General features: G+C 52.4%; 2 protein-coding genes and 1 non-coding gene across 13 annotated transcripts in view; 2 read left to right on the top strand and 1 right to left on the bottom strand.

Annotated features, from left to right (window-relative positions):
- Positions 1 to 15,048, top strand: part of VRK3 (VRK serine/threonine kinase 3) — a 35,966-nt gene extending 20,918 nt beyond the window's left edge. For 9 of the 10 annotated variants that reach the window (XM_061386146.1, XM_061386149.1, XM_061386151.1 and 6 more), the window contains 7 exons: positions 119 to 224; positions 2,562 to 2,654; positions 5,405 to 5,537; positions 6,890 to 7,010; positions 10,474 to 10,532; positions 13,347 to 13,495; positions 14,680 to 15,048. In XM_061386146.1, coding sequence (XP_061242130.1) covers positions 119 to 224; positions 2,562 to 2,654; positions 5,405 to 5,537; positions 6,890 to 7,010; positions 10,474 to 10,532; positions 13,347 to 13,495 — 661 coding nt within the window. In that variant the 3' untranslated portion in view covers positions 14,680 to 15,048. The other variant, XM_061386147.1, reaches the window with a different exon arrangement.
- Positions 10,986 to 11,058, top strand: TRNAG-CCC (transfer RNA glycine (anticodon CCC)). Its single transcript has one exon. It is a non-coding gene; the product is annotated as a tRNA-Gly (tRNA).
- A 1,974-nt stretch (positions 15,049 to 17,022) lies between the features above and the next one.
- SIGLEC11 (sialic acid binding Ig like lectin 11) lies at positions 17,023 to 23,310 on the bottom strand. Of its 2 annotated transcripts, XM_061386127.1 has the most exons (9): positions 23,056 to 23,307; positions 22,603 to 22,983; positions 22,153 to 22,440; positions 21,903 to 21,950; positions 21,167 to 21,424; positions 20,775 to 21,068; positions 20,467 to 20,563; positions 19,895 to 19,961; positions 17,023 to 17,903 (listed from the first exon to the last, which is right to left on the bottom strand). In XM_061386127.1, exons 1-9 carry the CDS (start codon positions 23,099 to 23,101, stop codon positions 17,712 to 17,714), a joined length of 1,671 nt encoding a protein of 556 aa, XP_061242111.1. In that variant the 5' UTR covers positions 23,102 to 23,307; the 3' UTR covers positions 17,023 to 17,711. The 2 variants fall into 2 exon arrangements, with proteins under 2 accessions (XP_061242111.1, XP_061242110.1); XM_061386126.1 differs by having other exon boundaries at positions 22,153 to 22,983; positions 23,056 to 23,310.
- Positions 23,311 to 23,620: the final 310 nt, after the last annotated feature.

The following is a 23,620-nucleotide window of genomic DNA, read 5'->3' as shown; positions in this document are numbered from 1 at the left end:
TTCATCTCACCCTGGACTGGGACCTGGTAGTCCCCAGCCAGAGTCCCTCCTTGGTGAATGATACTCTGTCCCCGCCCCGGTCCTCTCTCCCACCTCCTGGGACGCCCGTGTCTTCCAGGTTCTTGGTGTTTCCCACCCTGGGGAGGAGCCTTCAGTCGATCCTGGATGACTTCCCAAAGCACGTGATGTCGGTGAGGTCTGTGTTCCAGATGGCCTGCCGGCTGGTAGGTACTGGAGGGTCTCAGGCTCCCATCCAGGGCATGCTGCCCCGGGTCCTAGTTTATCAGTCTGTTTGCCCTTTGACACATTCAGACCGCATCTGCCCCTGCTGGGCACTGGGGCATGCAGGGTGACTGGCACAGCTGAACCCCAGACCATTAGAACCAGAGTGATAAGTATTGCCATGAGGGATGTTCAGGAGGCTGTGGGAGTTTGAGGAAGGGTCCCAGCCTAAATTGAGGGGTTTGGTTGTGCTTCCTGGTGGAGTTTATTTCTAAGCCAAGAGTGGAGAATAGCAAGGTGCTGGGTAGAATGGGAGTGGAAATGCATGGGGAGAGCGCTCTAGCCCAAGGAAGTAGCTTAGGCAAAGGCTCGTGTGGGGGAGAGTGCACAGGACATCTGTCATTCATTCCTTCCTCCATCCATCCTTCCATGAAATATTTATGCTGTCCCTGCTGAGTGTCAGATACCGTCCCAGGGCCTGGGAGTGCAGTGCGGGGCAGCACAGACATGGTTTCTATGTTTGCTGGGACAGGGTGAGTTTAAGCCACAGTTGCACCAGTAGTGAAAAGTGCTCTGGAGAGAAGTGTCCCCATGCTGTGACGGAGAAGAGGGCCTAACTTAAACTGCTGGAGGGGAGACTTCCCTGGTGGTCCAGTGGCTAAGGCTCCTCCCTCCCAACGCAGGGGCCCCCCAGGGTTCAATCCCTGCTCCAGGAACTAGATCCCACATATTGCAACTAAGAGTTCGCATGCCGCAACTAAAGACCCCGCATGTGACAACGAAGATCCCATTTGCCACACGTGAGACCCGGAACAGCCAGATACACACACAGTGACTCCCCTGGTAGCACAGTGGCTAAGACGCTGTCTGCCAGCGCGGGGGACGTGAGTTCGATCCTGGTCCGGGAAGATCCCAGATGCCATGCAGGGCAGCTAAGCCCGTGCACCGCAGCTACTGAGCCCACGCTTTAGAGCCTGTGCGCCTCAACAAGAGAAGCTACCGCAGTGAGAAGCCTGGGCACTGCAGCAAGGAGTAGCCCTCGGCTGCCACAAGTAGAGAAAGCCCTCATACAGTGGTGAAGACCCAGGGCAGCCAAAGATAAATAAAAATAAATGAGAAATATAAATAAACAGCTGGCGGGATGGGTCCCAAAGGTATGACATGCAGTGTTTGCCGTGTGATGTGTCGAGGGTGAAAGGCAGGAGCTGCGATTGGTGTGGAGGCTCAGCAGTGACCAGAGGACCCAGGGCCTTGAACACCAAGCTGAGGGGCGGGGACCCCTGTCCCGAGGGCACCGGGAACCCACGTGAGGACTGAGGACAGGGGAGGGGCAGCGTCAGTTTTGGGTGTAGAAGGACCCCGTGGGCCACGTGGGGACGGCTGGGGAGGGTACAGTGGAGGCTGAGTGAGGTGGGCAGGAGAGAGGACCAGGCCTGAGGAGGAGCTGGGCTATGGGGATGGAATGTTTGTGGAAGCAGCAGAATGGGGTGGGCAGTTAAGCCTTGGAGTCAAGGGGGTTGCAGTCAAGATATGGCGAGCACCTGGGGGTTCAATATATGCAATCAGAGCTCAGTGGAAAAGTCAGGGCTAGAAATAAAAATACAAAGTGCTCAACTAAATGTATTTCTGCTTCTTTGAACAAATAAGAAAACCTCTTTGGTATATATGAGTGTGAGTTGGGTTTTTTTTGCAAGGGTCAATAAGTAACCAATAAGTAACCAACTGTTTCCCCTCCAGAGATTTTGATCAACTAAGAAATAATGGGTTGGTCAAAAAGTTAATTCGGGTTTTCCTGTACCAGCTTGAGGACAAACAAACTTTTGGCCAACCCAATAGATACAAGAGATTGATGGGAAATGAAATATCAGCTTTAATACAGAATTTTTCAAAACCCTAATGTCTTCTAAGACATTCTTAGGTGTGCTGTCACAGCGGGCATCCAGATGCTTCACTCAGAATTAGTCAGGCTCAATCCACCACCGGGGCTTCCCAGGTGGCTCAGTGGGTATAGAGTCCGCCTGCCAACGCAGGAGACTCAGGAGACACGGGTTCAGTCTCTGGTTGGGAAGATCCCCTGGAGGAGGGCATGGCAGCACACTCCAGTATTCTTGCCTGGGGAACCCCACAGACAGAGGAGGCTACAGTCCTGGGTGGAAAGAGTTGGAAATGACTGAAGCAACTGAGCGCACACACAGGCAATCTACCAGTGTTACCAAGCCCCTGACAAGCAGGACCTCGTGACCCCAGGCCCAACAGTGGGGTTTCCTTCCAGGGCTTCGCATCAGAGCCTCTTTGTGTTGTCAGCGCTTCTCACAGAAACACTTGCTTTCCTCCCCTAGCTGGATGCCCTGGAGTTCCTCCATGAGAATGAGTACGTCCATGGCAACGTGACAGCTGAGAATATCTTTGTGAATCCAGAGAACCTGTGCCAGGTAACTGCCAGATCCTCGCCCTCCCTGGGGGCTCTCTGGGCTCCCAGGCTCGCCTGTCTTAAAACCTGCCTTTGTTTCACAACGCTTATTGCAAAGAATTGCTATCCATCATGTATAAAGTGCTTCTTCGAGTAAATGAGGAGAGAGAAGCCACTTAGTAGAAAAATGGACAAAGGATAGGAAAAGCAGTTCATAGAAAAAGGAATCCACAAGTCAGTTAAATGTGTGAAAAAATGCTCAACCTCCCGCAATTATTATTAGATTCTAGTAATCATGGAAATTAAACTTAAAATAACTACTACTTTTTACCTTTTGGGTGGACAAAATTAAAAGAAAAATAATATCTCTTGCTGATAAGTATGTGAGGAAACAGGAATTCTTTACTTATTGGAAGGGTACTTGGGCAAACTTTTTGGAAGGTAATTTCTTATAGCAGTCAAAATTTTAAATGTATATGGATTTTTGTTTTGCTTTTTGCAGGATTCACATTTATTGGTTCAAATACAGTACCTAACATTTGCTAAACATGCATTTCACACTAATTGGTCACCATTTCCACAGGCAGTCAGTGCACAGAAGAGGGCCCCTCCCCTGCCAGTTGTGGGGGTGGGAGGTAGCAGCGGGCCTGGGTAGCAGAGCCCACCAACTGTCATTTGGTTGCGCAAGATTGATGGAGCTAACTGCATAGGTTTTTTGATCTACCGGTTCCTCTGTGAGGAATTTATCCATTCCATATATTGAAAGATATATTACAAGGACTTCCCTGGTAGTCCAGTGGTTAAGAATCCGCCTTCCAATGCAGGGGACACAGGTTCAGTCCCCGGCAGGGAGCAGAGATCGCACGTGCCTCAGGCCAACTGAGCCCATGCACCACAACAAGAGAGAAGCCCCAAACGAAAGATCCCGCATACCGCGATGAGGATACCGAGTGCCGCAGCTGAGACCTGATGCAGCCAAAAATAAGAGGAAAAGAAAGATACACGTACAAAGTGTTCCTGACAACACTGATTCCGACAGTAAAATGGGAAAACCTCAATATATACTCCTGATAGCGTACTGATTAGTATTTACAGTAAATCATAATTACTCTTTCTAATGATAGAAACCAAATGTAACATGCCTTAAGCCAAAAAAAAAAAAAAAAAGAGGGGGTTAGTTTAAAAACAGGGAGGTACTATTTATTGCTTCTTGGAGTGAAAAAATCCAGGACTTCACTGGCTTCAGGCGTGCCTGATTCTAAAAATTCAGAGCCTGTCATTAGGAAACTGGATCTTCGTCTCTGGGCTCTTCTTGTGTTTGCATTGCTCATTATCAGGCAGTCCCTCTTTGCTATGATGACAACCACCAGCAAATGAGGCTTAAGTCCCCTCCATTTAGCCACCCCAGTGGACATAGATTGGGTGAGCCCCACCTCAGTCACTTGGACTGAGTTGGAGAGGGGTGGTCTCAGAGAAAAATCCTAGAACCATATTAGGCAAAGCTAGGACTTCTCTGTTAGTCCAGTGGTTAAGACTCTGAGCTTCCAATACAGGGGTCATGGGTTTGATCCCTGGTCAGAGGACTAAGATCCCACATAGCAGGAGGCCAAAAAGAAAAAAAGAAACAGAACCAACAGAATGTGTGTGTGTGTGTGTGTGTGTGTGTGTGTATACATACACATATATATGTATCTATGTATTTATACAGAGAGAGGGAGACTATAAGAATTCAAAAAGGAGGGAGGACTTTTTTGAATTTGAGAGGGAGACTCAAATTCAAAAAGCTCAGAGTCCCTAGATCTGCAGTTGGCAAGCTGGAGAACAGGAGAGCTAATGGTGTGCTTCTGGTCAGAGTCCAAAGGCCCGAAGAAACCTGTGTGAGTTCCAGTCTGAAAGGTGGCAGACTCGAGACCTGAGAAGAGTTGGTATTTCTGTTCAAACCCAAAGGCAGGAATATGCTGGTGTTCAGCTCAAGTGGACAGGCAAGGGGCATTCCCTTTCACTTAAGCCTTTGCGTTCTGTTCTTCAACTGATGAGATGAGGCCCACACACTAGAGAGGGCAGTCTACCATCCACTCCAGTCACACCCTCACAGACATACCCAGATTAACCTTTGGCGACTCGTCTAGGCACCGTGTGGCCCAGTCAGGTTGATGCACAAAAGTAACCATCACAAACTGACCAGAAGAATGTAGGTCTTGCATGGACAAAGCCAACAGGTGTCCCCTCTCCATTCAGCAGAATAAGAGGTAGCCATTAGAAAGCCGATGTGGCTGACTGAGTGTCTGGTGGCTAAGTACTTTGTGTTTTAAACTCAGTTAAGCCTCCTCACAGCCCTGCAAGGTAAGGACTATGATTATCTTCATTTGACCAATAGAGAAATCAAAGCACAAAGAGTTTCATAATTTCTCCAGAGTTGTATGGGCACTAATGGGCCAAGCTGGCACTGGAGTCTGGTCTGTCTGGCTCTGCAGTTAATACACTGTTAAAGTGCAGAAAGCTGTGTGCCCAACAGGAAGTACAGTGCATCCTCCTTATCCACATGCGTTTGCTGATTATTTAAAGAAGGTGAACATATAAGAAAGCTATTAGTGGTTACTTCTGGGAACTGGGACTGAGCAGTGATAGGAATGACTGGTTTGGGTTCTTTCCACATCCTCCTGTACTGTTTGGCATTGAGTTGTTTCAAATTGCACCCACAATTGAAATCTCTGACTCCAGAATACAGATTCCTAATCTTCAAACTGTATGCCTTCTCCCACGTGCACACAGGTGACCCTGGCAGGCTATGGCTTCACCTTCCGCTATTCACCGGGTGGCAGACACGTGGCCTACACCGAAGGCAGCAGGAGCCCACATGAGGGGCACCTTGAGTTCATTAGCATGGACCTGCACAAGGGATGCGGTAAGAGGCCAGAGAAGGGGTTCAGGAGCTTGGAGACATGCTGCTCAGATGAGGGCAGCTCCCGGTTGTCACAGCCATGGACAGCAGGTGGCCAAACGCAGGAGTCACGCTGAGGCGGGCAGCCATGGTGGGGGTCAGAACCACGGACAGCATCCCCGCGCGTCAGGCGTTGTGGGGCAGCACTGACACCAGTGATCGGTGGACTACCAGGAAGCCCTGCGAGTCCCCAGGCTCGCGTTCAGGACCTGTGTGGACTTAGAAGGCGAGAGGGGCTCTGACGTCATCCAGGAGGGGGTGCTGAACACCAGTTGTAAACCATTGACTATCCGTCTCTGCAGCACACCAGTGAGGTCTAGACAGAGACCCAGATGTCAGCGCTATTTCAGAAGTTGTCAGTTGAAGCCCAGGAGTGAGATTATCCCGGGCAGGTGCACGGGGAGAGAAGAGCGCACTTTGAGGAGATGCCTTGAGGAGGTCTTGGCCTCTCTCGCCCAAACCCCTTGAAACCATGGCCATCCAAGTCCCTGCCCGCATCCTCCCATTACGCTAAGTCCCCCAGGGACGGGATGGTGCATGTGTCCCCAGCACCAGGTGGCAGAGGGTCCGACACAGTCAGCTCGCAGTGTTTGTCGAATGCTTATGTGAAGTGTTTAAATCATGTGATTGAGGAAGTGTAAGAAAACCAAACCCCGCTGTCTGCTTTGTTTGTTCTTCCCTACCAAGTGAGGCTGAGGTCAGTGGCCATCCTTCTAGGTACCTTCATGCCTTGTTACATCTCTCCACTGGACTGTCAAGGACTGTCAAGGGCTGGGACCCAACCAAACTCTTGTCTGGAATTTAAGACTATGGGAAGGAGGCCTTCCCTGGTTGTCCAGCGGCAAAGACTCTACGCTCCCAATGCAGGGGCCCCAGGTTCCATCCCTGGTCAGGGAACTAGATCCCACATGCTGCAACTAAAGAGTTCACACGCTGCAATGAAGATCAAAGATCCCACGTGCCAGTTAAGAGCCAGTGAGGCTAAATAAATAAATACGAAAAAGAATGGGGGAAGGGGCTTGTCACCTGAGGCTCTGAGGATTCACGGAACAAATAGGTTCATGAATGAAGGACAAGTAGGTGAGGGAGTGAGCTAGTGAAACCAGGGATGAAGAGATGACCAACGGAGTGAATGAGTAATTGACTCATGAAAGAGTGAGAGTAGGCAAGTGAAAAGTGGATGAACAGTTGAGAGCCAGTATATGTGGATGGTTGCGTGTGTGAGCACATGCTTGAGTTGGTGAGAGAGAGAAACGATGAGGGTGGGCGTGTCAGAACGTCTGCCTGAGTGGCCACGTTCCTTCCCTCCTCCCCAGGGCCCTCCCGCCGCAGTGACCTCCAGACCCTGGGCTACTGTTTGCTGAAGTGGCTCTATGGGACCCTGCCATGGACAAACTGCCTTCCCAACACCGAGGAGATCGTGAAGCTGAAACAGAAGTGAGTCTAGGGGTCAGCAGAGCCCAGTGCTGGCCCACCACCCCTGCAGGTGGGGCAGAAGCTCAGAACCCAAGAGGGGACAGAAAGGGGGGAGGCAGCCTCTGGCCTCTGCAGTTCTCAGGCACGTGCTCTGCGTCAATTCCAGCGGACCAGAGCATGGGCTCTGGAGCCACACTGCCTGGGGTCAGACTCTGGCTCATCACTGCAGACTCTGGCCCCATCCCACCCACCACTGCAGGCTGTGGGGTGCAGCTTAACATCCACAAGCGTCAGTGTCCTCCAGTGTCAGGGATCCTATTAGCGCCCACCTCAGGGTGGAAGGATTTGAGGGAGTTGGGTGCACAGCACTCAGCACAGAGCCTGGCCTGTAGAAAATGCTCACGGTGTGCAGGACACCATGATTCATTCACTCCCACAGGGACACACGGGCAACCTCAGCAGTTGGGCCTGGGCTTTGCCTCAGTATCTGGCAACACTGGCCTCTGGTGTCCACACTTCCCTCTCTTCTGCATGTGAAACCACCAGATCTTGCTAGTTCTGTTTTAGATGTTCAGCACCAAGGACAGTGAGATAAACCCCGAAGTGTTGGGTGGTGTGGTTCAGCACCAAGGACAGAGGGCAGTGGGGGTACGTGTGGGTGGGTGCGCGGTTCAGCACCAAAGACAGAGGGGCTGTTGGCTGTAAAGGGAGGTGCTGCTGCGTGTGTGGACAGTAGACAACTAGACCCAGGGCAGCTCTGCAGGTCCAGAGCTCGGGATTCAAGCTGTGGGGTAGGCTTGGGGCAGGAGAGCTACCCCAAGAGGAGCCATTCAGGAGATGGTTGGGTATCACATCTGAAGTGCAAACTTGAAGTTCAAACGGAGACTCAGAGTTCAGCAGTGTCTCAGGAGCTGTCTGCAGAAGCCCTGGGAGAGTGGAAAGAGAGAAAACTCTCCAGTGAACAGCATCGAGTCTGTCTGTCTTCTCAGTTCCAAGCATGCTGTGTCGATGGTTCATGTTGAGCCTCTCACTTTGCCCCCTTTATTATCCCATCTTCCTTTACTCAACCATGGATATCCACTCATACATACTGAATATATATGTGTCCTACTGATACGCTTGCTTAAATGTATTTGTATCTTAAAATTGCATGACGCTCCTGGCACTGTATGTGACTCGCATAAATGTTACTCTGCTTCGAATCTCACCCGTTTCTGGCTTTCTTCACTCAACACTTCCAGTTTAACCCCAGTTACATGTCTGTCAAGTATACTGTTTCTGACTATTGCTTTTAAATAAGGTATAGGCACATCTGTGTCCTTAAACAACAGCTTTTTTTTTTTTTTAAACGTGATGAGTGCGTTTGACTTGCATAAATGGTCTTGTGCTCTAAATCTCATTCTCCTTCTTTCACTTAATGCTTTATTTCTTTAACTTTTTACATTGCTAAAGAAGCTCAGTGCTTCTCAAGTAATTTTAGATGTAGCTGTGTCCTTGAAAAACACATTGTGTTTGATTTTTGCCAATCGAACACTCACCCATATGTGTGGTACCCCACCATAAGTGGTACCCCACCCCAGATCTCATCCTCCGTCATGTTTCAGCTTAGTCGTCACTCCCCAGGGAGCCCTTCCCTCACCCCCCACCGCATCGGGTCTCCTGCTTGTTCACTTCCGAGGAAGGGACACCTGTCACATTGGCCTGCCCGTAACGACCTGTTCACGGCTGACATTGCTGTATGCTTTTCTGCCCCAGGCAATGTGCCCACCGCTTCCCTGTGTCAACTCTGAGGCCAGTGCTCTCCCGATCTGAAGCACAGAGATCTTAGGTGATCGGCCTGGGTCAACAGCTGATGAGAGGCGCTCCCAGGCCCTTTGACTCCCGAGGAGGCCCTTTCACCTGGAAGCTGGTACCTCCCAAGTGTGAGAGGCTCATCTCAGGGGATTGGCGGCGTTTGGATGCAGCCACCCTCCACTCACCAGATACTCACTGAGCACTTCCCTGCACTAGGCTCTTCTAGGGCCTGGGGATACAGAAAACTAAGACAGACACCCCTGCCCTCAAGGAACTCAGGTGCTAATGGGAGAGGCTGTGAACAGATAGTGAAACACAAAGCATGTCAGAGGTCAGAGGGTGGGGCAGTCAGCTCAGAGCCCTGGGCATCAGGGTGTGGGCAAGCCTGCTCTTTTAGATTAAAGGGGCAGGTCTCGTGGCAATGGTGACAGGTGAAGTGACTCTAGAAGGTGAGTGAGGAGGTCCCACCTGGGTGCTAATACGCCCTAACATCTCTGCAGAAGGGGGAAAGAGACAGAGAGAGCAGCCCTCAGCAACCAGGCTTCTGCAGGCAACCTCTGCATTTGAAGGCAGCCTCAGTACCTGCCGTAACACAAGCCCATTGCCCTGTTTTCTTCTTTTCTTTTTGTACTTATTTTCTAGTTTTCCAGTAATTTTGTGTTTTTTGCAATGAAGCTAGGTGAAAACAATGGGTCTCAGGATTATGACACAGGTAGTCGGAGGACACAGCCCAATCGGTGACGTGTTTAGTGTGGCTGAAGTCTGAACTGCTCCTTGACGCACTCTGCTGTGTTAGCGATGAGACTGAGCTGCTCTTACGAGGAGACCCTGAGAGAATAAGTAACAGTTCCTTCCAGAACCCCAGATCCCAACCACAGCCACAGAGAGAGGGCCGGGAACATGAAGACGCTCCTCAGGGAAATGTCAGTGGTGATGTGGGACTCATTCTAGACCCCCCAGCCCAGCCTGTCAGCTGACCTGGGGGCCCACAAGGGAGCATGTTGCATTATGAACATTTTCTTCCCTGGCGGCTCAGATGGTAAAGAATTCACCTGGAACTCAGGAGACTTGAGTTTGATCCCTGGGTCAGGAAGATCCCCTGGAGGAGGGCATGGCAACCCACTCCAGTATTCTTGCCTGGAGAATCCCATTGACAGAGGAGCCTGGTGGGCTATGGTGCGTGGGGTCACAAAGAGTCAGACTCGACTGAAGCGACTGAGCATGCGCACAGGCACACACACAGGTGAAACCAGGTGATGTATTGATAAGTTGGTAAAAATGTTGCAGTTGGAAGCCTGCAAGTACTTACACTGCGCTTCCCCTAAACGCCTTGTTTAGAATTCACTCATCCAGTGTCCACGGTGACTCTCTCGAGCCGCGGTCCCCAACCTTTCAGGCACCGGGGACTGGTTTCGTGGAAGACAGTCTTTCACAGACTGCTGGAGGGCGGGAGGATGGTTTCAGGATGACTCAAGCGCCTCACATGTATTGTGCATTTTATTTCTATGATTACGACATCACCCCCACCTTGGATCATCAGGCATTATTAGGTCCCGAAGTCTGGGGACCCCTGTTCTAGATCACAACTAATGAGAATAAGGAAAACTAGGGCAGGTCTACCAGACCTCCTGTTTCCGAAGGTGACTGTCCTTCCCTGAAAGGCCTTTCACGCGTGCCTCTGTCCCGTCAGGTTTCTTGACAACCCGGAGGGCCTCGTGGGACAGTGCAGTCGCTGGATCACCCCCTCAGGTATGTCCCAAGGGAGGGAGCAGGCGGGAGCCTCGGAGGGACCAGGGCTCGGGCCCATCTGGGGGGTGCCTGTCCTCACACCCCTCTATTTCCCTCGAGTTTTCCAAATCACATGTGTATCTGTGCCCCTCGTAGAAACAAAATCTTCCCCCCGCCCAGATTCAGAAGTGTGTCTGAACAGTAACAACAGCAATGCACACAGACACACGTAACCACATACACATAATGTGTGTTTTTTTTTAAGAGTCATATCGCCTATATTTGTCTCTGACTTACTTTTTCATCTAAGAAGATTCCTTGGAGATTTTCTGTGTCAATACTTATAGAATTTTACGGATATTTTTAAAATTGTGGTAAAATACACTTAATGTCAGCTGAAACTGCAGTTGTGACTCATTAGTCAGTCATGAAATCCATTTAATGGGGATTTTAAAAGTGAAAAAGACAGGGACTTCCCTGGTGGTCCAGTGGTTAGGACTCTGGGCTCCCAATGCAGAGGATCCGGGTCCGATCCCTGGTCAGGGAACTGGATCCCACATGCTGAAACTAAAGATTCTGCATGCCGCAGCGAAGCTCAAAGATCCCACGTGCCACAACTGTAGGACCCCTTGCAGCCAAATACGTACAAATATATATATATAAACCACACATGGTCAGATCCCATTTTCATTATTAAAAGGTCTCATCAGAGAAGAAAATCTGCGAAGAAAGCATTGCAGAGGATGTGAAGCCAATGTTAACAGCAATTCTCAGGGATGGAGGGTCAGGTGGTTTTTTTTAAAAATTAAAGGACTTCCCTGGTGGTCCAGTAGTTAAGAATCCACCTGCCAGTGCAGGAGACGTGGGTTCGATCCCTGAGCTGAGAAGATTCCACATGCCAAGGGGCAACTAAGCCCCTGTGCCACAACTACTGAGCCTGCGTTCTAGAGCCTGGGAGCCCTAGCTGCTGAAATCACCCTAGACCTTGTGCTCTGCAACGAGAGGAGCCACTGCAGTGAGACGGCCAGGCGCCACAGCTAGAGAGCAGGCTCCCACTCGCCGCAACTAGAGAGAGCCCGAGCACAGCAAAGGAGCCCCGAGACAGCCAAAAATAAACAAACAGATAAGCAAAACTTAAAAGACAGAAAAAGTATGAGTGCCTTGCAGAAGGAAATGCTTAATGAGATACTAGCTTCAGTGATACATATTTATAGTCATATATATGTATGTGAGTAACGGGTTATAATTCGAAATACATGTTTCATATGACAAAATGCCTTTCTAATTATACATCTGTTTCTGTTTTGTTTATAATTTCATTTGTATCTTTTGAAAAAACATCAAAAGAACATCATTTCGTGACACATGAACCCTGTGAGGTTCAAGCTGCAGCGTCCATCAGTAAAGCAGTCTTGGTGCACTGGCTTCCCGGCCTCCCTCTTAGGGCCTTTTGTGGGAGAACAGCCGAGTTTGGTCCTCCCCTCACAGGCTCCCTGCGTTCTGAGCCAAAAATATTTACTCTCCTGCACTTCACAGTAAAAGCTTGTTGGCCCCCATTTCAGAGATATGCACCAAGTAGTTAGAGATAAAATCATATAATCAGCTGGGATTTGCTTTAAAACAATACAGGAGGGGGAAGCAGTAGGGGTTTTGCTGAAACAAGGTTGGCGTGAGTTGATAGCTGATGATAAATCCGTGCCCCTCAGATTAGGCCTTGACCCCACTGTCTTTTAATTGGAATCACTCACCTGATGCCTGGACTTACCGAGGCTCAGATTCTTTTTGTCTCAGCTCAGAAGAGGCAAAATGATGGGCACGATGTAGATTTATTAATACAGGATGCTCGTGAGAGGTGCAAGCCAGCAGGCAAGTGGGCTCCGCCCCAGAATTAAGCGGGCTGTGTGTGTGTGTGTATGCCTGATCAGTTGTGTCCAACTCTGCGACCCCACGGACTGTAGCCCGCCAGGCTCCTCTGTCCATGGGATTTCTCAGGCGAGAGTACTGGAGTGGGTTGCCATTTCCTCCTCCAGGGGATCTTCCTAACCCAGGGATCAAACTCACATCTCCTGTGCCCCCTGCGTTGGCAGGCGGATTCTTTTACCACTGCACCACCGGGAAGCCCCAGTAGCTTTCTTGAGGCAGCATCAACTTAAAGTGGTCTCCAAAAGCTGCCTAGGTTTCCTCTCTATCTATAGTCCCCTACTGGGGCTTCTACATCGTCCTGACTAACTGTCTGTCTTGCCATAGTTGAGCCCAGGGTAGGCCAGCTGCAAGCCAGGCACCAGATAGGAAGCTGGAAGAAGATTCGAGGAGCTGCAGACACGCTTTGTTCGCAGCAGAAAGGCAGACAGGCTTTATTCTTCTCTAATGGTTGACATCACCCCACTGCGCGGCAAGGGCTTTTCAGGTGGAGCTTCTGTAGGCATGATTCTCCTGCGCAGTGCTGTAAACGGTCTCAGCTGTTCCATAACCACGCAGAGTCACTATTTACACAATGTGGACCAGAGCAAGCGGACCGTGGGACGGCAGTGAGAGGGAGCCGGGCGAGAGAGCCTGACCACTGCCGTCTTGACTGGCTGTTGTTTCCCTACACTGTCCTATTCTGTCCCTATCAGTGACGCTAGGCGACAGACACGCTATTGCTCTTGGTACCACTTTCCCGGTGCTCATGTTTAACGTTTTAAAAAAACTAAAATCTAAGTGGCTGCAGCAGTGCTGGGCACAGAGGAAGCACTGAGCAAAGGAGCACCGTGGCTGAGACCCTCTGGGCACGGCCCCCCGGGCTCTGGGTTGGGGGGCTGCTCCCCTCAGGCCTCCCCCGTGTCTTGGCCGCAGAGACCCTGCAGGAGTACCTGAAGGTGGTGATGGCCCTCCAGTACGAGGAGAAGCCGCCCTACTCCACACTGAGGAACGAGCTGGAAGCCCTGCTGCAGGACCTGCGGGCGTCCGCCTACGACCCCTTGGACCTCCAGGTGGTACCCTAGGTGGGTTCCAGCAGGAAGAACCGGGGGGGTCTCAACCCTGTCCCTGGCTCCCATGGCTGTCTCCACTGATGCCGTATGATGGGATGGGCACAGAGCGCTCCAGAAATACCAGGTTGTTTGTTCAGGAACCTAGCACACTGTCCACCTTAACCACAGACACTCTCCAAAAATGAAGGCATGACCTCCTCCACCCAGCTTGACCGCACCCCCTCCCCACCCAGTCTCTGTCCCCACCCGCACAGCTGTCGGAGAGACCTCTGGCTCCTCCCACACCCCTCTCTCCCGCTCCGGGCAGTTGCTAAGTTCCTTCTAGTCCACCTTCTCCAGGGCTCTGCCTCTGTCCTCTGTCCGGGATCCCCTGGAGCATGGGCACTTGTCATAGTCACCTGCTGGCGATGAGCTCCGTGAGGACCAGGTCGAGTCTGTCTCTGCATCTCTGCGTTCCCCGCGCACGTCGCTGGCCTGGCTCACAGATGCCCTACCCATATTTACCGAGTGGGCCATCCGGTCTTCCTGTCGATGCTGGCCTGTCTTACAGTACCTCCCCATCCAACCCATATGGTGGAAATTTAAAAGCAAACCTAACGGCCCCTTTCAGGACCGTAGTGTCCGGACTGCTCAGTCTCCGAGGACCACTCACTCAGCAGCAGGGTTGGCCCTCGGTTAGGAAGTTAGTGAGGAGATGCTCCTTAAGGAGCCTGGGGACCTTGGAGTAACTTGGGGATCCTCTTGGCTCTGCCTAGGCCTGACTGCCCGTCCTCCCCTCAGATTCCAGCCCACGCGGAGATCAGTCCCACCTCAGGACCTCGGCATGCACCATCCCCACGGCCTGTGACCATTGTCCCCTTTGTTTTTGCCACGACCAGCTCCTTCACATCACCGCCCATCAGATCCCGAGGCCTCCCCAGATCGCCCCAGTGAGGTGCCTCCTGACCACCTCCCTTATCACGTCTCCTGTTTTCTGCATACCCCTTGTCCCCTCTTGGGGGAAGCGTGTGTTTAACCTGTCGTGTCTCCACAACTCTCCTCCAGCAAAGCCTCCTTGGTCCTCTTGTTTGTGGTGGTGTTGCCCATCCCTAGAAAGTATTGATGGAAAGCTGCTGTCACACTGCTGCTGCTGCGTAGGGTCTTAAAGGGTACCCTTTGAATGAATGACACTGACAGCCATTTCTATTGTCTTCTAGAACTTTCAGCCTGGAGTTTGAAATAGAAAAAAAAAAAAAAAAGGAGCTATGTGACTGAAGGCCTGCTGTAGAATCACAGATAAGCTTCTCAAAAGATCCCTCAAATGTGCATTCCTGCCACTTCTTCAGGTGAAACTGCTCATCATCGGTCTAGATCAGCCTCAGGGAACCCGGAGTTAGGCCCCAGATACTGTGAACTCCCTCCTTTCGACTGTCCCTCCCTTCAGCTGTTGTCTCCCGCCAGCCTCTGGGGTTTTGGGCGGAGAAGACCCCCGATTCACAGACGGGGGTTGGGCTGGTCCCCTCAGTGGGGACACTGCCATTGGCACCACTGCGCTTTGACAATAAATTGTTTCATTGGAACTTGGAGAGTCGGCTGTCTGCAAAAGAAGTTCCTTTTGGAAAAATGTAGCTCATTTTTCTTCCCCATCCATCCATCTCCTCAACCTTTCATCCAACCATCCACTCTTTTTTTTTTAATATCTATTTATTTGGCTGTGTCGGATCTTAGTTGCTGTGAGAGGGCTTAGTTGCCCCAGAGCATATGGGATCTTAGTTCCCTGATCAGGGATTGAACCCACGTCCCCTGTGTTGGAAGGCAGATTCTTAACCACTGGACCACCAGGGAATTCCCTCCACTCTTCCATATATCTGTCCACATTTTCGAGCAGACACTCATTCATCCATTCTTTCACTTATTCATCCATCATGTATCCATCCATCTATCTCTCCATGCACCCGTCCATATGCTTGTCCATCCATCTATTCACCCTTTCATCCATCCACTCATTTACCGCTCATTCTCATCCACTTACCCTTCTTCTCTTCCACGCATTCACCCTTCCTCTTATTCAACAAACATTCAGCAGACATGTCTTGAGTTCATGCTATACGACACCCATTGTGCTGCCCAGAGGATCCCGATGAACCAGACCTACGTGCCAAGGCCCTTGAGCTGATGGAGTCTACAGTCAAGCAGAAGGACACGACTTGGGGCTGTGATCGGCACTCTGAAGACAAAGCACGGGTTGTGATGGAGAATGAGGGTCCTCCAGACTGGAGGGCACCTTTAGGGGGAGCCTGGACACAGAGAGACCAGGGAGGAGGCCACAGGACAGACAGAGAGAGCCTGGGGAGAGGTTTCAAAGGCAGGCTGGCTGGCAGCATGTGCAAATAATTAGGCTGGGAGGGATTGCGGAGGAGGAGCTTCAATTAAAAAGAAAAAGAAAAAAAATGGAGGAGGAGATAAACATGCCTCCTTGAATTTCGCTTTGGATATTTTAAATTATGCACCCTGCTTTGGGATGGGAAGAATCAGAAGCCAGAAGCAGGGATAAACTGCTCAGAGAAGCCTCGATTCTCCCCCTTCTCTGGAGAGGAAAGAAGAATGAGCAGACTGATGACCATTTCCTGGCTGAAAGGAAGGGTGTATAACCCTTTGCAGAAGGACGTATTCCTCAGTGAGAGAGAAAACCATCAGAAAATCTCCCACTGGCAGCCCCTCTGTGTTCGCGAGTCCACAAGGGAAGAGGGACGTCAGCCACCCTTGGGGATCCCAGATCAGGCAGGAGGACTGGTCACAGTCGACGCCTGCCCCCCCGACCCCGCCACCCTCCTGCCCTTGAACCACTTGGCCAAGGTCCAGCTACCCTCCTCACCCTGGTCCTCCCCTCCCCTCTCTGAGCAAGCCCAGCCAGCAGGACCAGCACTGTTCAAACAACAGGAGAAGCCCACATCCAGGCAGAGTGGCAAGAGTGTGGGCAGTGGGCAGTCTCCCTCCCTGTCTCTCAAGCAGCCTCTATCTGTCTCCAGAGCCCAGGTGTTGACAGTTCATCCCAACTTCTGAAAGAGGAGGGTGTTGTTCTCAGCATTAATGGTCTTAGTTCTTGGAGCAGTGATCAAACCTGTATCCTCTGCGTTGGCAGGCAGATTCTTAACCACTGGACCACCAGGAAGTCCAGACACCATTTCTAAAGGTCATTGATCAAGAGATGCAATATAATCCTGAAAAATGGCAAGGCAAAATGTGCCACGAAAGATGGAATTAGGACCTTCAACACCTCTAGTTTGTAGAGCAGTTACAGCCTGAAGTTATTAACTGTATGCTACAACATATTCCTATATTGGCTCATAACACTACTGTTGGGCGTGTTCCCTCATGAATGGAAACAATGGAAAAAGTTAAATGGACGCTCAGTGGGAAAAAGAACAAAAGCAGTTGGCCGTGACCCTTGTAAAAACTATATTACAATGTAAATGGATACAGAATGGAACTGCAAGGAATTTTATAAGCAGATTCTACAAAAAAACCTCTTTAAGAACCACAATATCAAGGACACAGAATTAAAAAGAACCCTTGTCATTTATTTCAGATAATCAGTGAATGATTTTTGTGTCTGAGAAAATAGACAAGTTGGGTTTACAGGAAGCAGGCTCAGAGAAAGACCAGTTTGCAGTCTGTTCGCAGGAAGTGCCCCAGGGGTGAGTCCCAGTGGAAGGGAAGAGAGGGGCGGGCTACGGGGAGCCTAAGGATGGGATCCTGCCTAATGACAACCTCTGCTCAGCCTTGGGGGCAGGGGGAGGCACCTCTGGAGCTAGATAGCCCTGCAGAGTGGTCCCCATTTAGCCCAGCATGCCAGACCTTTATCCCAGCAGGTTGTCTTGGGAAGAGGTTTAAGCTTGGGTGAGATGCTCTTTGCACATTCATCCCCGTGGGACACTATATGCGTTAATTACTGCCTTGACGCCCCACGACAACCCTGTGAGTTAGGTTTGTGGTGTCCATTTTATGGAGCGGGAGACTGAGAAGGGGGAAGGTGACTCGCTCAAACTCACATGCATGGTTTGGTGACAGGTCTGAAACGTGAGCCCAGTTCTGCCCATCACGCCACCAGCGGGACTCGCATACGCTAGCTGGTAGCCCGTGTGCATGGAAAACTGTTCTCTCAGGCATCGTCCCGGATGTCTCTCTTCCCTGAGAAGCCCCAGGTCCCCCAGCCGCAGGTTGCAGAAGGTTGCGGGAGGCGGGGTCGTCATTTAAGGATCTTGACCTCTGCATATTCGGTGGTGCTGGTGGCAGCCTGGTCCCGAGGCTCCCGGGGCCTCAGCTTGAGGAAACTGAGGGAGGCGTAATGAAGCTCCTGATCCTCCCCCGAGAGGGGGGCGGCCACGGCTGGGGGCGGGTAGTCCAGGGGGCTGCCTGGAGGACACTCATCCTGGTAACCCTGTGTGGAGGGGAAAGAAAGGCGTCATATTAGGATAACAGGGTCTGGGGACTTACCTGGTGGGCCAGTGGCCAAGACTCCGCCCACTCAGTGCAGGGTCCCTGGTCAGGGAACTAAGATCCCACGAGCCACCACTAAAACATCCCACATGCCCCATGGAAGGTCAAAGATCCGCAGGCTGAAACTGAGACCCAACACAGCCACATAAAAATAAATAATTGAAAAAATTTTTAAAGGGATAAAGAGATGGAAAAGAGCAAGAAGCGTCCACAAGTGAACCAGGAAACTGAACGTTCAGTCTTTTCATCTATTCACTCCAAACATTGGCTGGGCCCCCGTTCATTCGTTCATTCAATGCTTGAGAGTATTAATGCCCGGCACTTGGTAATCAGTTGCCAGTCTTTTGGATTTCTCACAACAATCTACTTGGGAGACACTGTTATCCTCATTTATCAGGTGGAGATAAATGAGGGCTGTGGCAATAAAATTGGGCTTCCCTGGTGGCTCAGACGGTAAAGAATCCGCCTGCAGTGAGGGAGACCTGGGTTTGATCCCTGGCTTGGGAAGATCCCCTGGAGGAGGGCATGGCAACTCACTCCAGTACTCTAGCCTGGAGAATCCCCATGGACAGAGGAGCCTGGTGGGCTGCAGTCCATTGGGTCTCAAAGAGTTGGACATGACTGAGCGACTAAGCACACACACATCAGGTGGAGAAATTGAAGCTAAGTGAATGTCCCCAAGCCCGACATTTAATCTTTGGTAGGGTCAAGATTTATGCTAGGTCCTTCTGACTCCAGTACTGCCTTAAGGACCTGCTCTCCTGGTGCCAGGCGCTGGATATTCAGTGAGGAACAAAGACGATGCCACCCCCTATCTCGCAGTGGCAGTGGGGGAAGCAGACACTCAAGCTGTAGTCAGTTATATTACTATCTAATAGGACCGGAATGGGATGGATGTTATAAGAAGGTCAGGGATTTGCTCAGGCCTGGACTGACCTCAGGGACCACTCATCATTACAGAGTCAGGCAAACACAATCCCCAAACTACATTATAAGCTTTTTTGTTTGCTTGTTTTTTGTTAATATTTATCTATTTATTTGGCTACACTGGGTCTTAGTTACAGCATGCCAACTCTTAGCTGCAGCACGTAGGATCTAGTTCCCCGACCAGAAGTGGAACCCGGGCCCCCTGCGTTGGGAACGTAGAGCCTTAACCACTGGACCACCAGGGAAGCCCCCATTATGAGTGTTATACTTGAAAGATCTTATGCCGGAAAGAGTTAACCTTGCCTGAAGAAAATTTGACCTTTTGCTCCGGCACCTGGGAGGGAACCTCTAAGCCCTTGAAATGTCTTGCCTGATAAGTTTGTCTCAGAACTTGCCTGGTGGTATCTTGGGGACCCCTGAAATTGATTTTGCTGGTAGTACATAGTAGTTATTTTGGGGAGATCCTTGCGGCATCCTGTCTTGGGGAGGTGAGGTAGGAAGTGGGGGCAACGTGGGTCTGGGGTCCAGAGAGAAAGGAGGAGGGCCCAGTTGGAAATAAATGCCATCAGTAAGATGGATTAGTGGTCCTTGGCTCTCGAGAGAGGAGCCAGAGGGCAAAAGGGAGGGGCTCCCAGGTCTTGGACTGAGTAGCTGTGTTGATGGGTTGTTGTTTTAGTGTCTGACTCTTTGCAACTCCATGGACTATATCCCACCAGGCTCCTCTGTCCATGGTACTTCCCAGGCAAGAATACTGGAGTGGGTTGCCATTTTCTCCTGCAGGGGGTCTTCCCAACCCAGGGATAGAACTCATGTGTCCTGCATTGGCAGGTGGATTCTTTACCAGCTGAGCCACCTGGGAAGCCCCATGCTGATGGGACCTAAGAGGAAAAGTCTGTGTGGGTCGTGATGAGCACCTGAGTCATCACGAGGACTGTGGCCATGGCAGTCAGCCAGGTGGGGAGTCAGCCAGCTGGGATCCTGAGGGACCGAGGGCTCATCACTCACCTGGGAGGTGGGACCCAGTGTGCAAGGTTCATCCTTCTCATGGGCTGCCTTCCTGCAGGTCTTCACTCTGAGAGGGGAAGCCAGGACCTCTGAGCAGCCCAGCTGGCTCAGAGCTTGCAGAGTGGCTATTGCCCCCTTCCTAACCCCCTCCCCATCCCCACTTGAGGCTAGAAGGGGCTGGAACTTCCCCTGGCAGGCCAGTGGCCAGTGGTTAAGACTCGGCTCTTCCACTGCAGGCTCGATTTCTGGTTGGGGAACTAAGATCCCACTTGCTGCGTGGGGCAGCCAAAAGATAAGAAAACTTGAGAGAGAGACAGGCTAGAAGGGCTGACCAAGGCCAAGAGGTAGGGCACGCACCTCGTCTCATGACCTTCATAGCAACAATGGGCATCCTTCACCAATGGCTGGGGTGCATGGTGGGGGGGACAGATCCTGCTCTGATTCCCTGACCCATGACCCGGTTCTCCAAAGCGCCATACCGTCCAGATTCCTCCAGAGGGGGCCCTCCAGGGATTCCAAGGCCATCCCCTTCCCCACCCTGCACTCGCCCGGCCCCCAGAGACGACACTAACCTGAAGAAGATGAGGCAGGAGCAGAGACTGAGCAGGCCAGCGGCGCCAGCTCCCCCGATGGCCCCCAGAAAAAATTCCCCTCCAAGCCTGGGCTTCCCTGCAGACGAGCAAGATTTACCCACGTGCCCCCTCCTCCTGTAGAGTTTGAGCTCTCCTGTCCTCAGTCCCCAGCCAGCCAAAGAACAGTTCTCTGCCCCCACCCCTGCCTCTCAACCCTCCTGCCCAGGCCCTTCTCCACACCAAGCATCATCTTCTCTAGGATGACTCCTGTCCCCTCTAAGCTTCTCCCCCTCCAACAGACCCCTGACCTGGCAGCAGCAGGACAGACCCGCTCCGGGCCCCGTGGACGTTCAGGGCCTCGCAGCTGAGGCTGAGGCCGGAGCTGAGCCCCTCACGGAGGCTCAGGGAGCCATTGGCCCAGGGCCCGGCGGAGCTGGAGGCGACCTCGAAGGAGGCGTTGCTGGTGTTGCTGAACTCCCCCTCCAGCAGCCCCTCGCCCAGCCACCAGCGCAGGGAGGGGGCCGGCCGGGCTCGCGAGGAGCAGCTACAGCGCAGACCCTTGTCCTCCTGGGAGCAGGAGGGGCCCAGCAGCTGCGGGGGTGCTGCAGGGAGGGAGGAGAGTCAGTGGTGTCTGTCCCCTCCCTGCACCCGAGTTTCCTCTCCCCGGGGGGTTTTCTTCCCCCCTTCCCCCGCAGCTCACTCTGCACAGAGAGATGCACGGAGATCCACAGGGAGCCCCGAGGGTGCTGAGCTCGGCAGGTGAGTTCGCCTTCGTGGCCCGACTCCACTCGGGGCAGGTACAGGACCCCAGGGCTTGAAGGATGTGAGGGGCTCAGGGTCTGGCTCCCCCGGGACCAGCTCAGTGTGGCTGGGGGGTTGCTGTCGGTGTCGCAGGCCAGGCGCAGAGAGTCTCCTTCCAGAACAGGAAGAGATGAGCCATTCCCCAGGTGTTTTAGCTCTGGAGAGAGAGAGAGACACAGAGAGACATAGGGGCACAGACAGCTGAGCCCAGACTCTGAAGCCCTGTCTCTGTTTCTCTATCCTGTTTGTTTTTTTCAAGTTGCCAAGAGATCCCACAAGTAGCTTTAAGCAGCTTTATAGAGACATAATTCACAAACCATACAATTCCATTTACATACCACTTGAAAGTCACTCGGATAACCATCACCACAGTCAATTTTAGAACATTTTCACGACCCCCTCCGAAACACTCTGCACCCCTCAGCCATTTCCCCCAATCCTTCCATTAACCCAGCCCTATGTGACCACGACTGTCTCTCTAGATTTGTGTCTTCCAGACGTGGTGTGTAAACATCGGGCTTCTTCCCCTCAAGGTGATGTTTCTGAGGTTCATCTACGTGTATCCAGAATGAACGGGGGGTGGGGCTCTCCCTTCTCTGTGATCCCTGCCATGCTGCACGGCCCTCCCTTCCTACCTGTGCCAATTCCTCCGGAGACGCTGATGGTCAGCTTCTGGGGAGGATCTGGAGGCAGAGACGCCATGGTGAGGAAGGGAGTCAGAGCTGCCCCTGCCCCAGCCCCCTTCCCAGGGTCCCCCACACTTCCGGAGGCACAGAACCAGAAGCAAAGCAGAACAGGACCCCCCCCACCCAAGCCCCTGGCCTGGGGTCACCAGCGCCCATTCCCAGCCCCACAGGCACCCCGAGGGCCTGGCCCGGTGCTCACAGGACACATTGAGCGTGACAGTCCTCTCCGCGCTCACAGAAGCCCTGCGGAAGGTCACCCGACAGGTGAGGCTCGTCCCGTGATCCTGCGGGCGGGGGGTGAGCAGGATCTCCGAGGAGTTATAGGCCTCCGTGGAGTCCAGTCCCGGGGGTCTGAGGGCAGCCCCGGTCCAAGAGATGGTGGGGGGCTTGGCCCAGTCACAGGCCTCGGGCAGGGAGCATTTGAGGTGGCTGCTGGAGCCGGACTCCAGGGGCTCCTCGATGTGGACATTGGGGGTCCATGTTCGTGCTGGAGAGGAGAGATGGAGAGGCCAGACCCCGAGGGGCACCCCTGTGTGTGCCCACCCTGATCTGACTGTGGGCCACTGTCCCCCACTGCCCTCAGAGATGGAGGGGCAGGGTCCATCCTTCCCACCCTCTCTGACCCCGGTTCCTGGGGACCCTTCCATACCGACCACATTCACAGTGAGCTGGTTATTCTTGTAACTGTGTTCTGCAGCTTCTCTTATCAGCTGAAAATAATAGTTTCCACTGTCCCTCTTGCGGGCCTCTGCGATGCCCAGGGAGCAGTTGTTGGCCCTGGGGTCCCCAAGGAGGTGGAATGGGATATTTCTCTTCTTCTTCCCACCCTGGGCTGAGTTGTCTGTGGCCACAAGAACGTCCTCTTGGAGTCTATCCTCTTTCCGGAACCATGCGCCGTAAACGTGTGTGGACTTGGCCCAGCCAAGCTGGGGGTAGGAGACGTTACAGGGCACGGAGACGCACAGACCCTCCTGCACTGTCACCGATCCCTGCACTTGCAGCTGGTATAGTGATTCCTTCTCCGGGGACCCTGGGGGAACACAGAGGCTCAGCTGCAGCCCCAGAGCCAGCCCGGGACCCGCTCTCCCCATGACCCACTCACCCGCCCATAGCAGGGGCAGCAGGGGCAGCAGCAGCAGCCTCTCCATGTCCGAGGGGCCAGGAGTTCCCAGGGCAGTCCAGTTTCTGGACCTGCTTCTCTGTCCGTGAAGGAAGCTCCAACAGGACAGGGAGAGTGACCATCCACAAATGAGCAAAAGAGGAAGCTCGGAGCTGCCGAAGTCTGGTAAATATCTCTTCTGACTTCTCCTTTCCTGCTTGGACGTTGCAGGGCAGCTCTAATTCAGGATGCAGCCACCCTGGGTGAGCCTCGGGCCAGTGGGGCTCTCAAGGGAAATGGGTGGGGAGGGGCTGCAGAGGCAGGGATGCAGTCATTCATTCATTTGCCAGGCAAATGTCGACTCCATGAAGGAGCTGAGGGCAGAGGAAGGCAAGACCTCACAAATCCTGCCTCACTGTTTGCGTGACCCCAAACCCAGGATCCCCAAAGGACACAATCTCCCCGCCTGTCCTGGGGACATGTCTGTGTCCACATAAGGCCTCCAGCTCCACAGTAGGAAGTGAACTATTTACACAGGGCCCCATGCTCCGAAGGGCTTCCCAACTGA

Source organism: Bos javanicus, chromosome 18 (genome assembly GCF_032452875.1).
Source record: "Bos javanicus breed banteng chromosome 18, ARS-OSU_banteng_1.0, whole genome shotgun sequence".
Lineage (NCBI taxonomy): Eukaryota > Metazoa > Chordata > Mammalia > Artiodactyla > Bovidae > Bos > Bos javanicus.
This window is presented reverse-complemented; position numbering and strand designations above follow the sequence as displayed.

Coding starts and splice junctions, on each gene's coding strand:
- SIGLEC11 (XM_061386126.1), bottom strand. CDS start 23,101: ATGGAGAGGCTGCTGCTGCTGCCCCTGCTGCCCCTGCTATGGGCGG. Junction 20,564..20,774: donor GTCTGTCCTGCTGCTGCCAG/GTCAGGGGTCTG, acceptor GCTCGTCTGCAG/GGAAGCCCAGGCTTGGAGGG. Junction 17,904..19,894: donor CACTGGGTCCCACCTCCCAG/GTGAGTGATGAG, acceptor CCCTCCACACAG/GGTTACCAGGATGAGTGTCC.